We start from the raw sequence: 20,919 nt of genomic DNA, 5'->3' as shown, positions 1-20,919 counted from the left end.
CTGCTACTCTTAAAGACACACGCACACACGATGACAAGCCTGAGCATAATAAGGAAACAAGGAAGTGCTGGACTCAGGCAGGTAGGGCTTTAGGGCTGGAGTGGAAAATGTGCCTACAGTATATGAAAGAGCAAGATAATGCCACAGTTAATATGACAGTTTAGTGGCGCATGGCTGGAGTGGTGCTTGGTGGTTTGAATCCTTGGGCAAAACACCTAAACTATTACTATTACTACTAGACAAATATAGAAAAGGAGCCACTGGCAATTGAACATGCAAACACTAACACCAACTCACCAACACCAGTTCTTGTTATTAACAGTAAGAATAGATTTTTCATGTGCAATAATTGAATGTAATAGATCAGCAATATCTAACGATGAAGAACAATTTCCACTTAGCAAATTAGTTGGCACACAGTGTAAATATCACACTCCTTTTTATATCAATGTAGAAGTGAATCACTCTGCCCTCTTCCCTATTTTACTATTTACCCATTAGTTTGCATGGGTGGGGCAGGTTGGATGTGAGCATAAATATCAGTCACTTACAGCTATAGAGAAGGGTACCTTTTGATTTTAAATGGTGCTACCAAACTATCCCGATTATTAAAAAAAAAAAAAAAATGGGTACCCATTCCTGTAATAACTATGTAAACCTCTAAACAGAATAATAGCTTTCATGAATTACTTAGAGGAAGTCAACTACCCAATTGAATGAAAGCAGTCTAACTAGTTTAAGTTTAAGCTTGATTGATAAACTTGATTTTCAGTTGCGAAATATGAGAGTGTAATGAGTAGAATTTATTGGATTTTGCTGCTTAATAAAGCTTTTTAAGAAATCAAACTACATTTAAATGTGATTTGGTGGTCACCTGTTTGTCTCCATGGAGATGGATATGTTGCATGTGTGTAATGCCATACTGTGGAACATTCCAGGGAAAGCAAAACATTTCCATGGAGACAAGCATGTGGCAGACTATTCAACATAAAAGTTACACATTGCACCTTTAGGGGTGTAACGTAGAAAGCCCAACTGTCATTGCAGTAGTATGATCTCTAACTTTGGAGGTCAGTGTCACAAGTGTTGTCCATTATAAAGGATACACACAGTGAGGCTGAGGAAGCTGGGTTGCCTTGGTGACGGCCTACATTCCTCACCAGGACCTGACATTGTGACCTGATTATTATAGTGTACTACTAGTGGTCTACAGGCCTTGACCATGCAATGTATACACTATAATTTGGAGTTAAGAGTCCGTTTAACTGTAGCCGGGGTCTGCAGGGGTGCAAAGAGGTGCCTTGCATCCTCATTTTAAATGTCTGCTCCCTTGTTTGAAGTCAATTTAATGATACTTTATTGAAGAATATTGTCTTTGTGTCCACTGTCCTTAATTCTATGTTTGCGCCACTTTGAAACAAAGATACCCTCTCAGTCAGTTTGTTCTAGAGCCACTATAACAATCCAACTTTAAGATTGTTGGAGTTTCTCGTGAAGTAATGACATTTTGAGGATCAGGAAATTTTCAGTAAACTCAGTAAATTAGATTTATTTTTTTACACAGCCCAAATCATTTTATCAAAAAAGAAATTGTCATTAAAGAATTTGCATACATATACAAACAAACATGTCCACATCACCATGCAGTTATAATAACCCATCCTTGACCATGGATCTATGATTATGACCTATCCACAGCAACATGCAGCTCGATTAACTCGGTGATTGCTTATTTAGGGCGAGTAATAGATTTCCGATAGACTAGAGCGGCGTGTTTCATTCAGAAGATAAACATGGAGAAGAGCGTGGGTTCTCTGCAGGAACAGGCCCTGAAAAGAAAAGAGCGACTAAAAGCCCTGCGAAACAAACAGCTTCATGTAAGCCATTTGTTCAGATATGCATGGTATATAATATAATATTTAACATTTAGTAAAGCTAAACCGCTACGCGAATCAAAACACCAGCGTCCTTGGCTCCAATGTTAGCTAAAGTTAGCATGTAATTTAGCCACAATGGACGTTTATTGCTTCGTAAATATCATTAACAGATATAACTGCAAGCCTAAAGCATTTTTGTGTTTTTGTGTAAATGTATTTATTCGCTCTTCGTTACTTGCTGTTTTACTGTCCGTCGTCTGTAGTAGAGAGTTGTGAAGAGTTAGCTAAAGTTAACAGTAGCCTAGCTTAGCTTAGCTGCCTTTGTAAAAACTAATAAATAAAATGAAGAAGAAAAATGCAACAACAATCTTTTAGGTAGTAAATTGATGACTGTAATATTCATATAATGTAATGAGATCAAGATTCGCTCTGGAAAAGTTGGCTGGTGTCCACTGTCCTGTATACTTGACATAAACGTAAAAATATAGATACAGTCAATGAAAGGAACATGAAGAATGTCAGCGACATAACAACATTTCTGTTGGTAATAATTCACTTGTAAACCTCATCTTGTTTTAATACTCATTTTAAGTAATGTGAATATACTATCTTGTTATGAACAAGATAGTATATTATTTATTTGTTAGTATTATTCTATTTTTCTATGCATGGTTCTGTTCATGCCTGTGCCATGTCTATTCACTGACAGCACGCTCTATTCTATTGCAAGTTGTATTGCATAACACCTACTGTATTCAAATGCTAGTAGTAAAATAGTATGTAAAACATTGTTGACTTTGCCAGATGAAACATGAGGGGATGTCTTGACCTGTCTTGATCACATATTAAGAAATGTGCTTCAGAAAATATCATGATAAACTACATTTTTAAAACTACTTTTAAAAACTACTACTACTACTACTTAAATTAACCATAAATTTGAAGAAAAATAAAAAGAATCAATAAAGAGTTCTAATAAAAAACAAACATCAGAATGGAATACTTTAGTACTTGGTTAATATCTGTAATGAGTCATAGAAGGTTATTAGTTATTAAAGCTCAAATCATGTTACATACGATTACAAAAAGTTTTCCACTAGAGCAGGGGTGTCAAACACATTTTCACCGAGGGCCACATCAGCAAAATGGCTGCTCTCAAAGGGCCAGATGTAAAATAAATCTAACTACTTTTTAAACTTGTTAATTAACTATTTCCGTGTTTATTATTTATTCAAGTTACAAATGTTGTATATGCATTTTTCTAGATGTAAAAGAATGGCTGTGTAACTGTGCATCTCCTGATAAAATTACATTTTAAGACCATCACACCTTTTTAATTTACCCTGTCGGAGGCCACATAAAATGATGTGGAGGGCCACATTTGGCCCCCAGGCCTTGAATTTGTCACATGTGCACTAGAGCAAAGATGAAGTACACATTATAAATATTGAGTCCTATAAAGACTGTTGCATCCAATTTATCGTGGCTGGTATGGAGTTGACATTCTCAGAGTATGACACATTTCCGGTTGTACAGCTCTGAGGAGTGGGTCTGTCCCACTGGATTGTTCTAGCAGGTAGACAGGAAGTTCAATCAGGAAAATGCGCACTGGGTGGAGTTTAAGAGCCTCAAGCATTTCACTGAAGTCAGTACTGGTTACACATTCCTTATAGTTAGATCAGGGATAATTTTAAACAAATGACAAATGGCACATCTAATTTGCGCAAAATGTATATTTTACATATTTGCTATATAAATTATTTCAAACCTGAGATTTTGGCCATTTTTAAGTGCAATATAGTGCTAATGAAAATCTCATGACAAACCATATTACTGAAACATTGAAGTGCAAAGAAAATGAACACACAATAAATATAGTATATTAGTCCAGCTATCATTGAACAATAAGTCAGTATAGTAATTACTGTGACAGGTATGGTGTGATCTTCTTGCTGTGAGCCACTGTTCTGGCTACTCACCCCTCATGCCACCTAAGTAGCTCCATTAGGGCAGAACAATTTCAGGATAATATTCTTGTGAATATTCTTATTAGCATTATGATTGTGATTATATTTTAATATTAGAATTCTGTCCAAAGTGCACATTGCAAGTGCATTAACATTTGAAAAAAGACTGAAGTATGAAGTTCTAAACTAATCCCATGCATTTCAGAAGATGTTGATTTAGATCTAAACTACAAGGTTAACAACTTTTATACATGTGCAATAAGAAAATAAGAATACCATAATTACTTAGTTTGAAATGTAACTTGAAAAGCAGCCTTATCCTGCTACTTTAATTGTCAGAGTGCTATTAAAAAGGAGAACTGGTTAAGTCTGTCACTAATTAATTGTGGTTTGGCCTGTCACTATAATTATCATTTTGACTTGGTGTTCAATATGTGAAAAGCTGGAACAATATATTTTGGGAATCTATATTTATCATGTGTACAATTTCTTTGCAAAAGTGAGGAGATTTGGGGTATTTTTATTCTAATATGTTAAGATTTGAGTTGTAGTGGGTTGAATAACTAACTTCTATGGCTAAGTATTGCATCATTGTGCTATTTATATCTTGCAACTGATGCTTTTTAATGTTACTGTCTCTTTAAAAATGATTCACTGGGATTATCCTGCTTTATTATTGTGTCAGTAGTATAAAGTAGTCGTATTATCGTTTATTGCAGTATATCTCTATAGCAATAAATTGTGCTTCAAAATTTGTTGTGACAGACCTAGTTGTGGTACTAATTTTGATGATGTCCTTTTCTTACAGGGGCGAGAACAGGAAGATGGGGAGCCTGAAAACAAAAAGGCTGCATTAGAAGAGGATACAGAGGAAAAGCACAAGTTGGTTTATTATTTTATTATTGTTATTTTTACCCAATTAGTTAACCTAGATGAATCAGAACTGAAACTGAGACTGTGTATCTGGCTGTTCTCCATCTTTAGCAGGATATCTCTTGGTATAAAATACTTTGTTGGATGAATACACACTCAGGCTTATGTTAACCACTGCTCAAATATCAGTGTGTTCAGCTTTGTGAGTGAGCAGAGTGAGAGGAGCAGCCATCTTTCCTGTCCTACAGGCCCTTTTTCCATTCTTTATTTTTAATGATTGTGACACACAGGGAGTGCCACTGTGCTTCTACTGGTCCAAGTTGATAGATTTTGAAATTGCAGCATATGCATCTTAATATTTAACTTTAACATGAAAAAGAATGAGGAGTGCTACAGGTTTGAGTGTTTGTTAAATCAGTTGGCATTAAAATTTCATGGTGGTGGTATCAAATTTCCAACATTGGTGGGATTAACACATACAATTTGTGAGTCTTGGAGCTATGACATACATGTAACTTCATAGTGTGGTAGCGTAGTCAATGTCATAAGATGTCACACAATCATCTATCTCATATTGCTTTCCCAGATCATTTGTCGTTTTATTTTTGTTTGATGTAGACAATTCAAAAGAACCAGATAAGGGAAACTATTTGTTTTCAAGTATTTAATGTGTAGAGATATAGAGCCCTCTCCTGAGGAGAGAGAAAAAGAAAGGGGAGTTGGCCAAAGACATGACTAGCATTCCTGCCCCTAGCCATACAAGGCCTGGGTCTGTGTGGTAGCAGCAGTGTAATGAATGCATCAGGGCTGGACCCTCTCAAACTTCATCACAAACCAATGACATGCACATCACAGCTGATGCTGCTCTGGACAATAGCTCAGACTTTCTGCAAAGATGTCAGTTTAACCTGCCAAGAATCCCACTGTTTTGCTGAAAGATGAACTCATTTGGCATCAAGGAGCATTCCTCAGCTGTTGGTGCATGTGCTGAAGCAGGTGGAGCATGTTAATCAGACATGTTTGTCAATATAAAGGGGATATTATTCCTGACCCACTGCAGACATTACATGCAGCAGTGTTGAGCTTATAGATGAGCTCATTAAAAATACTTATTCATGCACTGCCCCCTTCTGGACGGAAATCAGAATTACTTTCTGTAATCTGTACAAACCATGTTTAATTTGTGTGTGTTCACAGAGAAATCAAACTGAGGAACTACACGCCAGAGGATGAAGAGCTGAAAGACAGACAGATTCCAAAAGCTAAACCAGCTTCAGGTGACTTTAATTTACAAACCTTTAACCCATTCATGTTTTATCTCCTGTTTCACTGGTCTGTACACATTATTTATAATACAATTATGACAAATTGACACCTGTTTGCAGTGGAAGACAAAGTAAAAGATCAACTAGAGGCTGCAAATCCTGAGCCCATTATTGAAGAAGTAGTAAGTTCTCACTTCACTTAATAATTTGCTGAACATACTATAGTTCTCTGTAATAAGCTTTTAATTTTACAGGATTTGGCAAACCTTGCCCCAAGAAAACCAGACTGGTGAGAGAAAATTGTGCAATATAAGATATCCCCAAAATGATATGTATTATTGACTTAAACTTATTTTATCTATGCAGGGATCTCAAGCGTGACGTAGCTAAGAAACTAGAGAAGCTGGAGAGGAGGACGCAAAGAGCCATTGCGGAGCTAATACGTCAGTATTTCTCTCATAATTCCTGACAATTGGCTTGGCATGAATACTAGGCTAAGGTACTGCCAGTATTGCCATGCTAAGACAACTCTTAAAAGCTTTCTCATGAGGCTTGAGGTTGCATGTACACTTGTCTCTTACAGGTGAGCGTTTGCGAGGCAGTGAGGAGGAGCTAGCAGGAGCCGTAGGAGCCGTGAGAGCAGACGAAGGGGACTCTGACTGAAGATGTGAACAATGAAAAGACTGATTTGTCTGTAACATAACAGGAGTAACCTAGTTACTCCTAGTTAAAAAGCCTTCCTGTTTACATTGTACTGGTCCCTATTCACGTTATTTGTGATAAAACTGCCTGCATGCAGTAATAATATTTGTGTAAGTGTAAGAATATTTTTATATTTTGTAGTAAATATTTTTTTGGAAATGTGTAAATACACTGAACACCAAAATACTGTTTTACTTTTTTATTCAGATACAGTTGAATTTCTTGAATAGGGGTAAAATACAGAAACGGTAATTTGCTACATTAGATCCAACGATCCAAAAGGTGATAAATACATGAACGTTTAGTTTTTGGTTTGACTTTCACTAGTATTATCTACTGAAGACCCCTAATGCGATATACAGGCCCTCTCATTATAAAGTGCATCTGGCCCTCGTCTGGGGCATATTGCACAGTTCATTATAATACCACAAGGCCACCGGTTCAATTTCCATCTGGACATTTGTCTTTGCTCATCTACAAGTTCATCCAAAGCACAATATTATGTAAAATGCACGTTTACAGACCTCAACAGAGAACAACAATGCATGTGAAGCACACTAGCTACATACATTTAGAGCGAGATGGGAAATATAGCCCATGTGGATTAAATCAAATATAAAATACAAGATATTAAACCAGTTTGGGGTGATACTGCATGAAACACATAAGCCTCTTCACAGAAAATATTTGAGGTGCACAAAGCATGGTTTGCTTTAGATTTAAGATGGAACTGTTTAGCACCCATACCCCAGTTAAGTATTTCTTTTAAACTAAAGGGTTTTTATGGAGCACTATATGATGCCCTCAGTCATAAGTTGACATGCATTTGCCACATAGACTGCTACTTTAGCCCTTGTGCAAGTTTGCTGTTTCTTCACATTGTTGCTGTAGTTGGGATTCAATTCAAATATTAAATAATACTTCTTGCTATAACAGGTAGAAGTGGGAAGCACCTTAGGCAGTCTGTCAGTCGCATAATCCACCAGATTCAATCTTCCTGGCTGCTGGGCCCAGTTCCACCTTGCAAACTCTCTGGGCGAATTTAAGTGAGCATAAAGTTTCTCCGAGGTTGCTTTCTAGAGCTGACACCTTTGACAAAACAAAACAAGATAAGCGTGAATGTTTAGAGTACATAGGGTACAAGTTTGTCCCATTTTGACCTGATGTCGACCTGATTTAGTCCTGTTAAAGTGGAAATAATCTAATCACCAATAATATCTAATAGATATGTTACTATCTAATAGATGGCGACGTGTCAGCCAAGACAGCCCCACACACCCCCCTCCGATCTCATCCACCCCCGGAGCCTTGCCATTTATATGAAATATTATTGGCCTATAGAATGTTGTCATCTGAAACCTAGCAATAGCCACCAATGCAAAGTAGCCGTAGAGTGACATATCTGGGTTGGGGAATAAAATAAGCACTGATCCAAAACGATGCTGTTACCTGGACAACCATCACAGTCTTGCTGCCTTTTCCCAGCGAGTCTTGCAGCAGATACGTGAGGCGAGAGTTTCTGAAGGGGATATGAGTCTGCCGAGCCCTCAGAGCCTGGATGACGTCACCCAGTGCCAGCAGGGAGCGATTGATATTTTGGGCCTCCTTCAGTCTCTCTCCCTCTGCTCCGGACTTCCACACTCTCTCTGAACCGGCCAGATCCACCAGGTTTAACTTGCCTGAAAATGGTGCATTGAAGAGACATTGAAAAATATTGCAGAACAATGTTGAACTTGTTTATGGCTTTATTGAATGACCAAGAATTCTTACATTCTACTCCCCTTGACAGTACAGTACACCCCTATACTTTTTAATTGGTTTGAAATTCCTTGAACAGGACAGAACCAATTACTTGAGATAACATATGTTTTCAATATCTGTGTGGATATTTTTATATTATGTATGTGTGTATGGATGTATGTATTAAAATTTTTGTTTATTTTATGTATTTTTTCCACATTATTTGAGACACTGAGTAACTCTTTTCCCTCAGTAGCAGTAGAGACTCACCTGTGGTTTTAGACCCTGTTGCGAGGTCTATTCCCTCTACAGTGACACAGAGCAGAGCATGAGAGCGTGAGCTGTGCTGGTTCATCTGCGTCCCAAACGTGACCCTGTTTCGTCGTGCAGTCGCTAATATCTGCAACAAATAACCACATGAATCAACATCTAACAATTCCTTTGGACAAATTTCCTCCATCATATATGACCACAAAATTCACCTTCTTGATGTGCTGAAAGTTCCTCACTTCAATGACTCTCAGGCCTGGCACGTGCAGCTGTCCGGTTCCATCTGGGTTTATCTTTATGTCGAGTTTCTCTCCATCTTTACTGAGCAGATCTCTGAATGGCAAAACAGCAATAATCACAAACACTGTTGTTGGAGTACAGTAGACAAAATTATGGTTAAGCGTACTGCCACTTTTTGCTATGTATTGCAATGATCTGATATTTTGTGTTTAGTTCAGAGTTGACACCTTTTGTTGTTCTTGTAACTTTGTATGTGTTTTTGTTAATATAACTGCTTTTGTACTTGTGACATTTGGTTGCTATGCCGACAAGTTGATGTGAGGTTTCTATTCATCAGTTACTGGTCTGCTTTGGAGACTGGCTCTAGTGAGTTGGTGTTTTGCTTTTGTTTTGGCATGGGTTATGGCCTAAGGTGGCCCTCCTGTTAAGAAAATAAAGAACCGGAAGAAATTGGACGTGTTTCCTTACACCAGAACGCCTAATAATATAACTTTAGTAGAAGTAGTAGTAAAAAGTAGGGAAGCAAATAATTACTCAAGGAGTTTAAAGTATTTGGTGAACATACTACTCAAATACTCAAGTGATATTTGATCTGATGTAATAGGACACAAAAAAAATATGCACAGAGAAATTATAGACCACGCGAAAAAGTAAATATCTGAAGGATAAGTGAAAGAAATGCAAATGTATTCGCCTCTGTGTATAGCCATATCACAACACTGCAGAGTACTAGACCTTACCTGAGCACCTCATTGTAGATCTCCACTGAGCTTACAGTGACAGAGTAAGACCACATGTCTTTACGATCCTCAATCACATTAAAGAGCTGTTTGAGCGCACGCTTGTTTATGCCCGGGTTCTCTACACTTCCCTTCAAAACAAAATCATGTCAACCAACACAACCAGTAACACAGAATATAAACACAGTACAATATATATGTACCTCCATGGTGTAGGTTTTGCCAGAACCAGTTTGTCCATAAGCAAAAATACAGACATGGTATCCGTCAATGCATGAGGTAACGAGAGGTTCAATTTCCTGGAAGACCTCCTCCTGTGTGGCCTGAGGTTGGAAAACTTTGTCCAGTTCAAAGATCCGATCTTTCCCCTTGTTGAGGATTGTCAGGGAGGACTCGTTATTGGGGTCAGGGGTCACAACTACAGATTGACCCTCCTCGTGTTGGTCTTCTTTCAATACTGGCTTCACACGGCACAACACACGAATGTTACCTAGCAACAGAGTATAAAATCAAGGTTAACGAAAGAGGTGACAGTGGTACAGTCGTTGCCTTATAACAGGAACGTGAGTGGTTGGATTCCAGTGCCAAACAGTACTACTTTATTTTTGTCCTTAAGCAAGACACTTCACCCACTTGCCGTAAGTAGGAATGTAATGCGTGATGGAGACATTGGTGGTGATAGGAGCCACTTGTTTGTCAGTAAGCTCAAGGACAGCTATGGCTAAAGTAGAGGATTTGTTCAACTGCTGGAGAGTGAATGAGTACAGTAAAGTGACCCATAATGCATTCTTTCTGATTGATCTATGTTCAAAACCTTTGATTTCATTTTTTAATTTACTTTTTAAACTTTTGGTTCATAACAATATAAAAGCTAAAAGTATACCATTACACAGATGTTTTGTTCAGTGTATTTTAGACCAGGGGGTAGAATACTTACTTATGGTGGCCTTATCTATGAAAACACTGTATTTTTTTGTATTCAATGTAGATGAATATTCACAATATCTCACCTTTAAGTTCCACCAGCTGCTCGTGGTACTTCCTCCGCAGTGCTACCTCTTTCCTGTATTTCTCCAGGAGATCTTTATTGGCTTCTGACATCTCAGTGATAGCAGCAGAAATCTACAAAAAGCAGATCAACCATAGTTAGTTACTTATTAGAGAGTCAATTTGTTCCAGTTTGACTTGGCTACATACTTGTTTTTTTGCCTCATTGATAGCAGATCCATAAAAGTCTGAAAAGTTTCGGACTTGGCTCCTCAGGCTGGCATAATCTGTCTTCATGGAACGTAAAGTTGGTGGTAGTGAAGTCAAGCGCTTTTGTAAGCCTGTCCAAATAAAAGATTTATGCTCACTTGTTCAATACCTCTGCCTTAGAACAGTGACCTTATATTCCTTTAATAAAGATACCAAATGCAGTTATTTAATGTGACTCACAAAAGAACTGGTCCTGGAGATTCTGAAAGTGCTCCGCAGAGCAGCTGGCAGCAGCTTTCACTGCTTCCTCCTTCCTCTCCTCCAAATGCCCAATCTCCCTCAGTAGTTGTTCCCTCAGTGAGCTGATTTCTCTCTCATATGCTGCAATCTGTGAACAGATGAACAGCAATTACTCATTCTGTCCAAATACAGCCTTGCAAGGGTTCATCTGTCAATAATATCGATCTGGTACTGGTGGACAAGAGTCAGCAGCCAAAAAGGTTTCACTATTCTTTCACAACGTAATCACAACTAAATTTTAGATCTTGTTCTGTGCATATAAAATTCAATGGAGGTCAACAATGCCTGTTCTGGTTCGAGAAGTTCTCATTCCTTTTTCAATAAACTTTAGAAAAATCCAAATATTAAGAGTTTAAAGTTACCACAAAGACTAACCAACAATGCCCAAGAAATGGACATTTTGTCAGTCCAAAAATATATATTTAAAGCTTAAAATTTGAAGAAATCTTTCAGTTTCTAAAGTTTCAGGAACATATTTTGAATAAAATTATAGGCTAGCCCCCAGCAAGATTTCAAAATTATAACTTTTTTTTTTTTCTTCAAAAAGTCTAGCGGACAAATTAATGGGAAATTTACTCCCGGAACCTGTGAGCAGTCACTGTTGAGCAAAGTTATGTGTATAATGCAAGAAGTACAACTTGTGATCAGGCACAAAATGAACAAAGGACTGATTAAGACTGTACTGTCTAGATTACAACATGTTATTATAATTACTGAAACTTGCTCTATACCTTGTGCTGCAGGTTACAGCTGTATTCGTCGGACTTCCTGATCTGTTCCTCCAGTTGTTTGCACCTCTCGTTCTGATGGCCCAGTTTTTCAGAGAGCACTTCATTCTTCTGTCTGACTTTATTTAGATGCTTCAAAGTTGCAGGGGACTCCACCTCTACAGTCTGAGTCACATACTTGTCAAATGAAACATAACATTTAAATACAGTTAATTAAAGTGCATCATTATATCATTAAGGTTAGACAAAAGAGAAAGTTTCACTAAAAACACTGTTAACATTACAACATTTTTGTTGGTAATGTTTTTAATTTTACTTCCTGGCTGTACATGGGCGGCTAATATGACATACGCAGAAGTAATTCCACAGGAAGTCGTGACAACCCCTGCATCACAATTGTCTCTGCCAAGTGACCACCTATGAATTGTGACCTGTGTCAATTTTCAATCACATTGCAGTTTTGAGTTACAGCGCCATTCACTTGAAAATGTGGTTTGGATGACTCTAAAGCAAAAACTTAGTATGGATCTAATTATGTTTTATGATCAGGGGCACATAAAGGAATTTTCAGCTAAATTTTGACCATTTCTGTCAAAGTAATTTTTTTTCTCCCCAGTCCTATTGGTGGCGCCGTAGCACTGAGCATTAAGTGTGAATCATGAATTTAATTGGTGTCAGGCAGCGTGCCTAAATTTTTTTTCTCCAAGTCTTTGTGCACCTGCTGGCCAAACATGAAAAATGTCCTAGGTTAATAATATATATATTATATATATATATTTCTTCTTCTGATTATTAGCAAGTTACATTTAGACCAGGCTATGTAGGCAAATGTTTGTGGTCATGAAAGGTCATTAAAGAAACATTTAATGAAGGTGTTTTTCACCGGCATGCTACGCAAAAACCACAGGGAGCATCCCAAAAAATAGATAACTTTTGAAGGTCTCTATATATGGCATGCCGAATCTGAGCTCATTTGGACCAAAAACTAGGACTAGATATGTTTTATGAACACACTGTCAAAATGTGAATGGATTTTTGATCTAATATGGCCCACTTCCTGTTCATCAGTGCTGAACAGTGCGTCCTTTCATTTTTATGCTTACCTAATGGAGCTCTATCACTGCTCTTAAGTTTGTGAGCTTATGTCAAAATTTGTCCATCTCTTTGCCCATAGGGGTCCACTTCTAGGTGGCACTGTTGAGTAAATTTTTGATCAGAGGCACATAACAGAATTTTCTGAAAAGTTTCACCACTTAATGTAAAAGTAATTTTTTTTCTTCCCATTGTAATCTTTGTGCATTCCTATAGGTGGCGCTCTAACATTGATCATTGTGTTTGACATATCAATGTAATCAGTGGCAGCCAATGTATAGGTGATTCAAATTTCAACATGCTTGGACTAATCATGTGCATGTATGATTTTTTTAAAACGTTTTTTTAGGAGCCTTTGCCCCTGTTGGCCAACAGTTTTTTGCATTTTCTCACGCATAGATTTTAATCCCCAAGTTTTGTACAAATCAAATAATATTGACATTTCATGTCTATGGTAGGGGGAACTATAGTGTACACTTTTCATATACTCCATAGTCCATTATATTCAAGCTGGGAGGATGCATTAGTTATTGAAATTAGTGATTGAGGTCTCTAGGCCTATGCCTGTGGCCATGAGAAGTCATCAAAGAAACAGGACCGGCATGCTACACAAAAGCCGTAAAGAGTATCCCAGAAAAATGTACTTTTTTCCATGTCTCTCCACGTGGCATATCATATTTTAGCTTGTTTGGACCAAAACCAAGGAGTTGATTGGTTTCATACAAAGGCAGTAAAAGTGACAGGCTTGACTCATGGAGCTCTATCACTGTTCTGAATCTCATGAGCCGACTCCAAAATATGCCTGTTCTCACTCCCAATGGGGTCCAATTTGTGATCACGCTGTTGAATTAGTACGCATCGGGAATTGTCATGATGCCCATTTTATACATTTTTTTGTCGGAACGCTCATTCCTGTAGCTCCATGTGAGACTTTTCGTCAAAATTCAAGGGGCCAAAAATGTGTCTGTTTGAGGGTACCTTAACCACTGGGTCCTTTGCCCTCTCTCGGTCTAACTCCAGTTGCAGTTCCCTGACTCGGTCCTCACGTTTCCTCAGCTCCTCTCCTCGTCTCCACTCACTCGCTTCACTGTGGCGTTCCAGGTTTGATAACTGCTCCGCCCTCTGCTGGAGTGACATCTCCAACTGCTGCACTCTGCTCCTCAGGTTCTCATTTTCCTAACACACATGGATTGTGTCAGTGGCTGTGTTTACATGTACACCAAATCTGATCATGATCTGATTTCTGGAGTTATCAGCTTATTGAACAGTAACATCTGTGAGTAATATGATTTTCAGGTTTCAAGACTGAAAGCTATGCAAAATGGACAAACTAATGTTAAAATGAATTGTACATTGTACAACAAATACAACAGTTACTCTAAAATGTTATTGCTTATCTGACACAGGTCACCAGGTGTTTTGATAATCATATTTCTTTTGTGCATGTACACAACCAAACCTCCTTGTCAAAGCCTGATCTTGTCAGATCTCAGAAACTAAGCAGGGATAGGCCCGGTTAGTACTTGGATGAGAGACCGCTGGAAATACCAGGTGCCAAAGTGTGGCGCCAGTGGCAAAAAAAATGTTGTTGTGCAAGGCACTTTGCCCATATTGCCTAGTATGAGTGTGGTGTGTGTGTGTGTGTGTGGTCGGTTGGAGAAGTAGATGGTGCAGATTGGTAGCCTTATTAAACACACTGAAATTTTCACTGTTCTTATTATTGGGTTATCTGATTATTCTAGTTCTATAAGTTTTACTGACCGTGTATATGTACCCAGTAACAGATGCATTGTACATATTAAACCATGCCCATTAGCAGTGCCACTTCTTGCTACCTTCATGATCATGTTGCTGGACTGGGAGGGGATGGTGGACAGCTGTTGCAGAAGACCCTGTGTCACACTCAGGCTTTGCTTAAGACTCTCGTTCTCTGCCGTTAAACAAAGCACCCTTTTCTCCGAGTCTGTAGCACCCTGACAAAAACACCAAATATTTATCACCCTTTTGGAGTTACTGATGCATTTCTCATCTGAAAGGTCTTAAATGCCTTTTATATCACAGTAAATCACAAACTGGTTTGACATTTTAATTTCTCAACTGCAGTTATGTTAATTAATCAAAGCACTTACAGAAGCAGTTCTCAGTCTGGATAGCTCTTCTTCTCGTTCCTCTATGCATCCTTTCAATTCATCAATCTGTACAAACATGGATGCAATTTTATATTACATTTAATAAAGGAATTTCGTAGGATAATGACATGAAACACATTTCCACTATAATCAATAGGTCAATGTTCACTTTAAAACATTTTTCCACAGCACCCAAATAGGTTGTATTCATGTGCCTATTATGATCATATTTGATAATTTTAGATGAAGTTATCATTATTTCTCAGAGATTAGCTCCACACACTTGTCATATTAATTTATATGTGCTGATAGAGAATACATCAATACATCAACCCATGAAGAGAGTTTGGGACTGTTGTGAAGTATTTTGTGTACCTGTTGCTGGAAGGCCTGTATTCTTGAGTATCGGTCTTTGTCTTTCTGCTCGAGCTGTGAATGCAGCAGACGCAGTTCTCCTCTCAGATGACTCCTCTCGCTCTGGAGACCGTACAGTGACTCCACCAAGAGATGGACTCCCCCCTGTGCCGCACTGTCACCACTGCATTCACCTAAAAACACAACAAGCATAATCTGTCTGAGTTGAATCTATCTAATTTGTAAATTTATAGACAATGATTAAAATAAATGTTATAATTGTGTTGCTGTGGGATCGACTCAAGTTTAAAAATAAATCCATAAGTCTCTAGCTCTAACAGTGGAACCTGTTAAAGCTAGCTGCTATAAAAACAAAAAATACCTTTTATGATCTTTGAACGTCTAATGACCTGATCATCTCTGCTATCTTTACTGGAACATCTAAATATCTATTTAAAGGGATTGTATTCAGAATAACATGGTTGTTTTAAAGATACACTATGCAACGTTTCTGGTGGAAGGTCTGCCACCTACATGTTCCCTTACAACAGTTTTGCCTGTAATGCTCTACAGTATGATACTAAACTAAAAGCAAAAGATACTTTGAAAAACATGCATTTTTATTGTGAGCGGGCTTGTCTCGTCACAACTTGGCTTGGTGGCATTACTTGCTTGTCTCCATGAAGATGGAGATAAGTTTAATGCTTTATTGTGGAATTTTGTATGCAAGGCAATGACATCGCCAAAGAGACAAGCAGGTGGTACACCCTCCACTAGAAAGATACATAGTGCACCTTTAATTCATGTCATTTTAAAATGAGGTTAAGTAGATATTCAGTTTCTGCAGTGAAACAGATATTGCCCCATAAACTCACATGTATGTGCAATATTAATAAACTCACTTAGACATAGATCTCTTTTACACACTCACCCACGTGTACACATTACACATTAACCATGCATTGCTTCAGTTACATTTAACCACTGAGGTCTCAAAGGGCTCTTTACAGACACATATTGATGCCGTGCACGTGCACCCAGAACCACAGCTCTATTATAAAATGCACAGAGCTGGTAGCATTCAGTTCTTCTCAGCTAGATGAAGAACAACATGCACAATTATATTTTAATCACTTTTTGTTTGCTTCATAATTTATGGTCTGTCCTGTTCAATTTTCTGGCATTGGTTTTATGTTAATTTTGTATTTTTCTTGCATGCATTTCAGAACAGTAGAGGCTTGTGAATTTAGGTGGGCAATACCGGGAAAAATCAGTAGTAATATAATACATTTTTTGAACAGGCAAAATTGGAATATTGAGAATACTGTCTCTGATAAAAAAGCAACAAAAGGAATAACAACAAGGGAAAATAAAATGGACTTGCAGTAATCTTCCGATCAAAACTAAAGAATCTAATTTCTGCACATTTGTGGTTAATCATCTGCACAATACTGACTATAGTGGCCAGTGAATGAAGAACGCACTGAAAGTCAGCTCAAGTAAACAGCTAATCCTTGTAAACAATAAACATGATCAGTGAGTCACATGTGGGTATTGGAGAGATGTTATTTTTAGCTCCGCGCACGTGGACATGAGCATGTGCCTGTCCATGTAAGTGCCTCATTGGGAAAACCACAATGCTTTGAATCTTGTTTTATTTATGGCAAAAAAATCACACCATCACCACATCTTTGACTACTTAATGGTACACTTTTGTGGGGTACCCACTGCTGTCACACACCATTGTCGAACATTTTCTCCATTTAGCTTAGCATGCACAATGCTGCATATTGAATATTGATGTTACAAGATGGAAAAGGATTTCTATGACCTTTGCCATCAGAGGTCAAGAAAACATTAACATAACATTTCATCAAATCAGAAACATTCACATTCACATAGTGAATAACTTCTTAATTTGGGTTAGTGTTGTAATAAGTCTTCAAATGTAACATATTTGTGATAATGTAATTTTGCTATAAAACATATTAACCCTTTCCTAAGTGTGAGACCATAAACAAACATACACTATAGTTTCCCTGTATCTTGAAATTATACTTATTGTTATTGAGGCATACAATTATTTGTTTTTTATTTTTTTTATATTGTCCTTGAAAGAAAATTTGCTATGAGGCCAGTGCTAGCTTGTTGCTCAAGACAACTGACCACAGGAATATTACTAAAAATAATCAGCATCTTACCAACAATATGTGGTCAATCTGATTCTATCATACAGGTCATCTCATATCACACAGCCACATTCTCTAAAGAATAATTTCACACCGTTTCTCACATGCACCACCTTCCTCTTTACTCTTGCCCCTCCCCCTCTGATTTAATCAACTTGGATGCCCACAAAATGAGAAAGTCCCCTCCCCCTTGGACTCACCTTCACTCTGGGGACTCTGGGCTTGTTGCTGACTAAAGGCCTCTTCCAGACTGGTTATGATGCTCTTCTTGTCCTTAAGTCTTTGGCGATATGAAGCTCTCAGTGCCTTCATTTGACGTCGATGTTGAACGCGGTGTCTCTTTAGTTGAACCCTGTACTGGTCGGCCTGTTGCTGCAGTTGTTGGAAGTGTGAATACTGCTCCAGGAAAGTCAATAAGTGGGACATCACAGCCACCAGGGGAGAGTCTGTGATCTAGCCAAAAGACCCATGCACATAAAATGAAACATGATGCTCTATTTTCAGGTGTAACATCCTCACACAATACTTTGCTAGGGCTGCAGTTGTTTAGATAACAGAATATTCCCTGCAAATAATGTTGTTTTATAGAAAAACTGTGTTTTATCTGTCATGCCTCTACAAACTCCTCTAAATGCTATTGTACTTGTACTTGTTTAAAATGTGCACTTTGAACAGAATGCTACAAATTTAATCACTATCACAATACTTAAAATTGCAATTCGATTTTTTCCAAACTTGCAGCCCTGACCTTTGCTGCTGTTTCAAGATGGTGTTGTGAGGTCCTTCTCTGCTCTGCCTCTTGTTTGAAGGACAAGAACGCAGCCAGAGGAGTGCATGCTGGGAGATCTGTGCCATCTGCATCATCCTCATCACTTGGAGACAACTCATCACTGTCACTGCTGCTGCCTGTGGGAAAAAGTATATTGTTTTTAAAATAATAATATCTTATTTGATCCTGATAACTTTTCACTTAAAAATAATAACAAAATATATTTATTGGGACATACAACTGTTTGTTGCATAATTGTGTAAACATATGTCATATTTTAGCATAATTGCTCTTCTAATCCCATTTTTACTCATTAGTCTGTACAGGAGCAGATTAGAAATATTGGTACAAATATTGGCTGAATTTTCTATATCAGACCAATACCAATATTTGAGGAAAACCTCCAATATATTACAATACTGATGCTGGAACCTATATATTGTCCATTAGCATGTCATTAGTCTATTTAATTGTCTTTCATTATTGAACGGATCAGACCTTATAATAAAAATGCATGAGTATTCCGTACAATACAAAACATCCCGGCACTCACTTGAGTCAAGCTGAAGCCGAGCAAAAGCCTTTTTTCCCAATTTGGGGGTGTGGCCACATCTCTTGCTCCCTGTTTCCATGGAAACATGTTCTGCCTCCTGAGCTCAGCAACACATTTGGGGTCAGACAATTACACACACAAACACTGATAATGCTAAAATGATTACACAAAGCACATGATGTGAAATGTACAGTTATACTGGAGTAACATAACGCTAAATACAAAATGCTAAATACTACTAAATGTTACATGTGCATTTGCTAACTGATACTAAGCCCTGAGATATGAACAGAAGAGATGGGACTTACGTTTGTAGATGCGCCACCACATGCTCCCTCCAAAGCCTCGTCCTCCTCCTTTTTAAAAACTGTGTAGAAAATGTAGACTAGAAGAGAGTAGAAGGCATACATCTCTACGCTGACTCAAAAAACCTGGAAGACATTCAGCTCATTTATCAATACTGTCACACTCATTTTTTTACATGGCTAGTAAAAATCAGATAACTAGAATAATAAGATAAACAGATCAGATTTTTGCGGCAGGATTACATGCACTAAAGAAACCTGATCGTCAAAAAACACCCAGTGACATGTATCAGTTAAGCAAAAATTTTTTGAGTAACTATTGTTTTTAGGAAACAAGGTATAATGCTTTTTAAAATAACTCCATTACAATCTTTCACCTTTAATTTCTGCCTTTGCCACATTAGTTTGCCCTTTTTGGCACAATTGTCACTGTCAAAACATGTACAGGTGTGAATAATCAGAAACAAATCAGATTACTCACTCATCAGATGTAACTATTAACATGACATTGCAGTAATCTGATAAATCCAGATACTAGATAATGATTAGACTTTTGATGTGCACATTAACAGATAATCAAATGACACTGAGTCCCATTTTACCTCATCTGGCTCCCATCTTTTCTTCACAGCTGATGCCGTCATAACACTCCAGTTGTTGCCATTGCCTCGTACAGTCCTCGTCTCATGTGAAGGTCCTGTGTGAATATCAGATCCCTCTCTCCTCCCTCTTTCTCCCTTTACGCTCCTCCTCACCACTTTGCTCTACCGACAGGCTGATGCTGCTATCGGACTGAGCATGCCCAGTGCAGCCCTCTAGTCTGCTGCAGTGTTAACAGGCAGTTATAAAGTCAAGACTAATTATCTTGTGCTACATGCTGCTAATGAGCCTATGAAACCCGTTTGAATATATCACATAGTTCCAGTTCAAGCACAAAACAGAATGACCAAAATCAAGGCAGGTAAATATTTTAAATCATTTTAAGATCATATAAAATACACAGTATGTGTCTTTCAACCCGATGGCTAAACATATGAACAATTACCATTTATGAATTTATATTAATAACACACAAAATGAAATACTGATACATAATGAAACACTCACAAAACAGACACTGTTCCCAAATTGTGTTAACCTATCTTGTCATCGTGTCCTGTAGTTTGGCCTGAGATATGTGGAAGTCCAAGAAATGGTTGTGTATGCACTGCAGTAAAAAGGGGGACGTGTCTCTAAAGTCTGAAACCCTGAGATAGATTCTGCAGTGTCCCATGCAATGTACTACAAAGAATCAGCAAAATGCAAGGTTGTTTTTGTGGACAAACCAGACCAAGGCAAAAATCTCCCTTTAAAGCTATTTTAGGATGTAAATGACGCAAGTTTCTGTATATAACATAAAAGACAAGAAACAGGGCCAAGAAGGTAGATCACTGCAGATATTTGAATACTGCTGAGGCCGATGAAATCAATGGGGCCAGTTGGATGCATCATAACACTCAGCAGTATCACTGATGCTGCTGAGATGAATGATCTGAAACAACAAACTGGTTCATTGGTACCAACTGGCTCGACAGTCATCAATGCAACCACTGTGTAATTACAAACTCATGTCAGTGCTATGTAAAATCT

General features: G+C 37.9%; 2 protein-coding genes across 2 annotated transcripts; one reads left to right on the top strand and one right to left on the bottom strand.

The window, feature by feature from the left end:
* The first annotated feature begins 1,752 nt into the window (after positions 1 to 1,752).
* Positions 1,753 to 6,702, top strand: ccdc12 (coiled-coil domain containing 12). The gene is made up of 7 exons (XM_033981056.2): positions 1,753 to 1,877; positions 4,653 to 4,726; positions 5,915 to 5,994; positions 6,103 to 6,164; positions 6,237 to 6,271; positions 6,349 to 6,425; positions 6,566 to 6,702. Exons 1-7 carry the CDS (start codon positions 1,794 to 1,796, stop codon positions 6,643 to 6,645), a joined length of 492 nt encoding a protein of 163 aa, XP_033836947.1. The 5' UTR covers positions 1,753 to 1,793; the 3' UTR covers positions 6,646 to 6,702.
* Positions 6,703 to 6,891: 189 nt separating this feature from the next.
* Positions 6,892 to 20,158, bottom strand: si:ch211-257p13.3 (kinesin-like protein KIFC3). Its single transcript, XM_033980514.2, has 19 exons — positions 19,893 to 20,158; positions 19,294 to 19,416; positions 18,986 to 19,082; positions 18,412 to 18,569; positions 17,864 to 18,116; positions 15,496 to 15,668; positions 15,121 to 15,186; positions 14,827 to 14,964; positions 13,970 to 14,167; positions 11,903 to 12,076; positions 11,112 to 11,259; positions 10,872 to 11,002; positions 10,685 to 10,796; positions 9,878 to 10,164; positions 9,675 to 9,805; positions 8,907 to 9,027; positions 8,695 to 8,824; positions 8,134 to 8,363; positions 6,892 to 7,773 (listed from the first exon to the last, which is right to left on the bottom strand). The coding sequence occupies exons 2-19, from the start codon at positions 19,393 to 19,395 to the stop codon at positions 7,651 to 7,653; spliced, it is 2,772 nt and encodes a 923-aa protein (XP_033836405.1). The 5' UTR covers positions 19,396 to 19,416; positions 19,893 to 20,158; the 3' UTR covers positions 6,892 to 7,650.
* Between the last annotated feature and the right edge of the window lie 761 nt (positions 20,159 to 20,919).

The sequence above is a fragment of the Periophthalmus magnuspinnatus genome, chromosome 16, assembly GCF_009829125.3.
Source record: "Periophthalmus magnuspinnatus isolate fPerMag1 chromosome 16, fPerMag1.2.pri, whole genome shotgun sequence".
Classification (NCBI taxonomy): domain Eukaryota; kingdom Metazoa; phylum Chordata; class Actinopteri; order Gobiiformes; family Gobiidae; genus Periophthalmus; species Periophthalmus magnuspinnatus.
Note: the sequence above shows the minus strand (reverse complement) of the source record. Positions and strands in the feature narration are given on the sequence as shown.

What these genes read in the sequence shown, in the direction of transcription:
- ccdc12 (XM_033981056.2), top strand. Translation starts at nt 1,794, where the DNA reads ATGGAGAAGAGCGTGGGTTCTCTGCAGGAACAGGCCCTGAAAAGAAAA. An exon ending in AGCCCATTATTGAAGAAGTA is followed by an intron (nt 6,165 to 6,236) that starts GTAAGTTCTCAC and finishes TTAATTTTACAG; the next exon opens with GATTTGGCAAACCTTGCCCC. An exon ending in GCCCCAAGAAAACCAGACTG is followed by an intron (nt 6,272 to 6,348) that starts GTGAGAGAAAAT and finishes TTATCTATGCAG; the next exon opens with GGATCTCAAGCGTGACGTAG.
- si:ch211-257p13.3 (XM_033980514.2), bottom strand. Translation starts at nt 19,395, where the DNA reads ATGTATGCCTTCTACTCTCTTCTAGTCTACATTTTCTACACAGTTTTT. An exon ending in ATCTTGAAACAGCAGCAAAG is followed by an intron (nt 18,117 to 18,411) that starts GTCAGGGCTGCA and finishes TCTTTTGGCTAG; the next exon opens with ATCACAGACTCTCCCCTGGT. An exon ending in GCAAAACCTACACCATGGAG is followed by an intron (nt 9,806 to 9,877) that starts GTACATATATAT and finishes TTTGTTTTGAAG; the next exon opens with GGAAGTGTAGAGAACCCGGG.